This window comes from Brassica oleracea, chromosome C9 (assembly GCF_000695525.1).
Source record: "Brassica oleracea var. oleracea cultivar TO1000 chromosome C9, BOL, whole genome shotgun sequence".
Lineage (NCBI taxonomy): Eukaryota > Viridiplantae > Streptophyta > Magnoliopsida > Brassicales > Brassicaceae > Brassica > Brassica oleracea.
Genome location: NC_027756.1, coordinates 14529452 through 14533246, shown reverse-complemented (window position 1 = coordinate 14533246; position 3795 = coordinate 14529452). Strand labels below are relative to the sequence as shown.

The window sequence follows — 3795 nt, the reverse complement described above, 5'->3', positions numbered from 1 at the left end:
TGGAAACCGTTCAATCTTATATCCTTGAAACTCAATAAGCTCCTTTTAGAGCTAGGGGAATACAAGGCATTTTTAATCTCTAGACGAGTGCCTTTAGGCATCAATATATAAGCTTGGCCGTGACCCTAAATCAGGCCGGCCACGCCCGCAATAGTGTGTATGTTTGCACTTTGCATTATGAGATTGACGAAGTATCTTTTGTCTCTAAGAATTGTGTGACTTGAGCCACTATCCACCACGAGTATACTCATCTCATTCATTCTATATAAGAAGATTTCTAATCTCAGAGACTTTATAAAACTTTAAAGCTTTCATATTTTAAATTCAAACAACAAAAATAAAAACACCAAAGCAATCACAGAACAATCAAAACTAAAAATCGAATTTAGTCTTTAAGACAATCGGATGTCTCATGATCCATTGGATCATCCTTTTCATGGTCGAAATCATAATCAGCATCATACCCATTGTCGTGAACCATATGAGCTTCTGGTTTCTTGTTCTTAAGACTCTCTTGATATAGTTCACATAGATGTTTAGGGGTTCTACAATTCTTGGCCAATGGTTACTCATCCCGCACCTGTGACAAACAGATTTGGTCGAGTAAGACGACTTAGATATACCGCCTCGACCGCGGCCAAAATTGGCTCTTCCACGGCCATAGTTGGAACCACGACCACGGTTATTGTGGTTTCCATATCCACGGCAATAAGCATAATTGTCACGGCCACCACGTCCCTTGTACCCACCACGGCCTCTGCCGTGTGTTCTTCTCTCATTATAGACGTGGTTGCTTTCTTTGGGATCTTTCTTTTCAGCTTTGTGAGCTTCTGGTAATGGTTCTGATCCGGGAGGTCTCATCTCACTGTTCTTCATCAGGAGTTCATTATTTGGCTCGGCCAGAAGTAGGCACGAGATCAGATCAGTGTATGTGGCGAATCCTCTCTCTCTATACTGCTGCTGCAGCAACACATTCGTTGAATGGAATGTAGAGAAGGTCTTATCAAGTAACTCCTTCTCGGTTACTTCTTCACGACACAGTCTCATCATTGAAACTATTTTCACCAATACAGAATTGTATTCATCCACAGACTTATAGTCCATGAATCTGAGATTCTTCCATTCATATTTAGCCTTTGGAAGTAGCACCATTTTCTGGTGATCATATCTATGCTGTAAAGCGGTCCAAAGGTCTAGTGGATTTTCCATTGTTAAGTACTGATCCTTTAAACCTTCAATGAGGTGATGGCGTATAATACTAATCGCCCTGTATTTGTTATTATCATTCTCATTGTTTCCCTCGATGATAGTATCACCGAGTCCCTTTGACCTCAGGTTGATCTTTGTATCTAGCGCCCACTGTAGATAGTTATCTCCAGAGAGATTAAGGGCTGCGTAGTCTAGATTTGAGATTTTCGACATCTGGATCACATTGTCATTTAAAATTCAGATTCACAATGTGATCATTCGACCTTTAGACATTCAAAACAAATCGGCTACAAGCATGCCTTATTCGGCCATGTTTTTAAACAATAGGATCGGCTATGTAAATCTATTTGACCATGGTGCGAACAATCCTAATTATGATTCTATATGTGACAGAGAGATTTAAAGCCACACGTCCATATGCGTTATAAATGTAATCAGATTCGAATTCGTATGTTCTATATGCTGGTCGGTTTTTAAACAATACGAATGCAGTTCAATTTTCAGATTTAGATGTAATGTAAACAGCCTAAGCAAATCCGATTTCTATTGGATTCAATTTATGAATTTAGGGTTTCAATTTAAACAATACAGGCTGCTGGTTTAATCAATATGATTTCAAGGTTTCAAGGCCTTTAGAGTTTAAATTGATTTAGATTATTCAAGCAATCTATTAATCCTAAAACCTCAGATCATCAAACACTCAATCAAGAACAATTAAATTCGGATTCATTCTTTTAGGTTTAGGGTTTTGATTCCAGAATTAGGGTTTCTTAAATTCTGATCAGGAACAATTAATCAATCAAACAAATTCTAATGGAATCGATTCTGGTTACTAGTTATAAGATTTGTAGATTTTAATTTGTGATTTCTAGGGTTTCATCAAGAACAAAGTTTCCATAATAATGGATTAGGGTTTTGATCTTTCTAGGTTCTCAGATCACGGTATACCTTTGTTTCGTAGAGGTTTAGAACCGGACCACCTTTAGAGAGAGAGAGAGAACATATGAAACTTCGAGCTGAGACGAACGGATGCTTGATGTCTCCTATCGGGTCGCAGACGGGGGCAGGCGCGAGCTGAGGACGGACGCGGGTCTGTCTCGGATGCGATCGTAAGCTGGACGGGTTTCGTCTGAGCTGGGACGTGAGCTGAGGACGTCAAGGATTCGAGATGGAGTCGTCTGGGTTCAAGGATGAACGAAGAACGTGTCTAGGGTTTAAGTGTGGTCGTGGGAATCTCTTCGAGTTTGGTGTATACTCATTAGTTTTGGATATGTTGTAAAAGAATGGGGAATTCGATCTCACTTATTAATGAACAATAGAGGTTTCTTTTATAAGGATTACAAAGTATAAGTAAAAAGGAAATTATTCAAAACCTAATCCAAGAGGAAATAGGAAAACTACTAAAGATAACAAGAAAAGGAAAACATCTTAATCCTAAGTCGGCCAAGGCTGAACGACTTAATACTAAGTCGTCCAAGCCCAGTCGACCTAATACTAAGTCGGCCAAGTGGCCGACTCTCTCTCTCCTCTTGGTCGCGGCCGCGGCTGGGCCTAGACATGGCTGATGGGTCTTCTCTTCCGGTCTTGGTTAATAGTAATCCACTCCATGATTTATAACATGATACTATTTTTGTGGAAAATAAATTATCATTATTTGACCAGTCTGAATTTGAGTTTTGGCATAAGTGATTTACATGATAGATCGTAACAGATGATCGGTTCATCCTTTGTTATTATTTGGAAGGTATTCCAAACTCGGTTCAGTGTAAGATTCATACAGAACGGCATAATACTATATGGGCCGTAAGGCAAAAAAAAAATTTTTACCCTCTAAGATTTATATTCAGATAATCTTTAAAATATTTTTAAAATTTAATTAGTAATATTTTTTTATATTTTGTGATGAAAATAACTATATACATATCAAATAATTTTAGTCATTTTCAAATTTATTTATTATATTTATAATTTCTTAGAAAAATATAAATTTATAAAAAAATTAAATCCTTTAACTATTAATATATGGAGGACACGAATTTGGAACTGAAGCCCTAATTAACCCCTAACTCAGCCGGCCCTGGAGTCATACCGGAGAAAAAGTTCTCCCCCGTTACAATCTTTACAAAAACCAGGTTTACGCGGAGAAGAATGAGGGAAGGGGAGCTTGGTCTCTACTCTCTTGGTGCCCCCCATAAGCTTGAATCTTATATTCTCTTGTATTCCGATATATATAATTATTGATTTTCATTGAATTCCGTTGTATCTCAATTCATATTTGATAACAAAACATCTTTTTACCTTGAAATCTGTTGGGAATATTACCCAATATCGATAAGATGAAGATGGGATTAGACAACTAAAAGATTTAAGAAGAAGACTCTTTATAATTTTGGAAAGGGTTTACAAAGATTTTGTTTTGAGAACTCTCTCTTACAAATGTTTTCTCTCTTTGTTTTCTTGATTCTTGGATGATGTTACAAAGGGACTCTACACTCTTATTTATACTAGTAGGGGGTAACTACAAGCTAATTCTAGAGACTTCTCCATCTTCTTTTCTTAAACACTTCAACACACTTCTACACACTT

General features: G+C 37.4%; 1 protein-coding gene across 1 annotated transcript; it reads right to left on the bottom strand.

Moving 5' to 3' along the window:
- Positions 1-385: 385 nt before the first annotated feature.
- On the bottom strand, positions 386-876 carry LOC106314396 (ATP-dependent RNA helicase dhh1-like). Its single transcript, XM_013752270.1, has 2 exons — positions 624-876; positions 386-513 (listed from the first exon to the last, which is right to left on the bottom strand). Exons 1-2 carry the CDS (start codon positions 874-876, stop codon positions 386-388), a joined length of 381 nt encoding a protein of 126 aa, XP_013607724.1.
- Between the last annotated feature and the right edge of the window lie 2919 nt (positions 877-3795).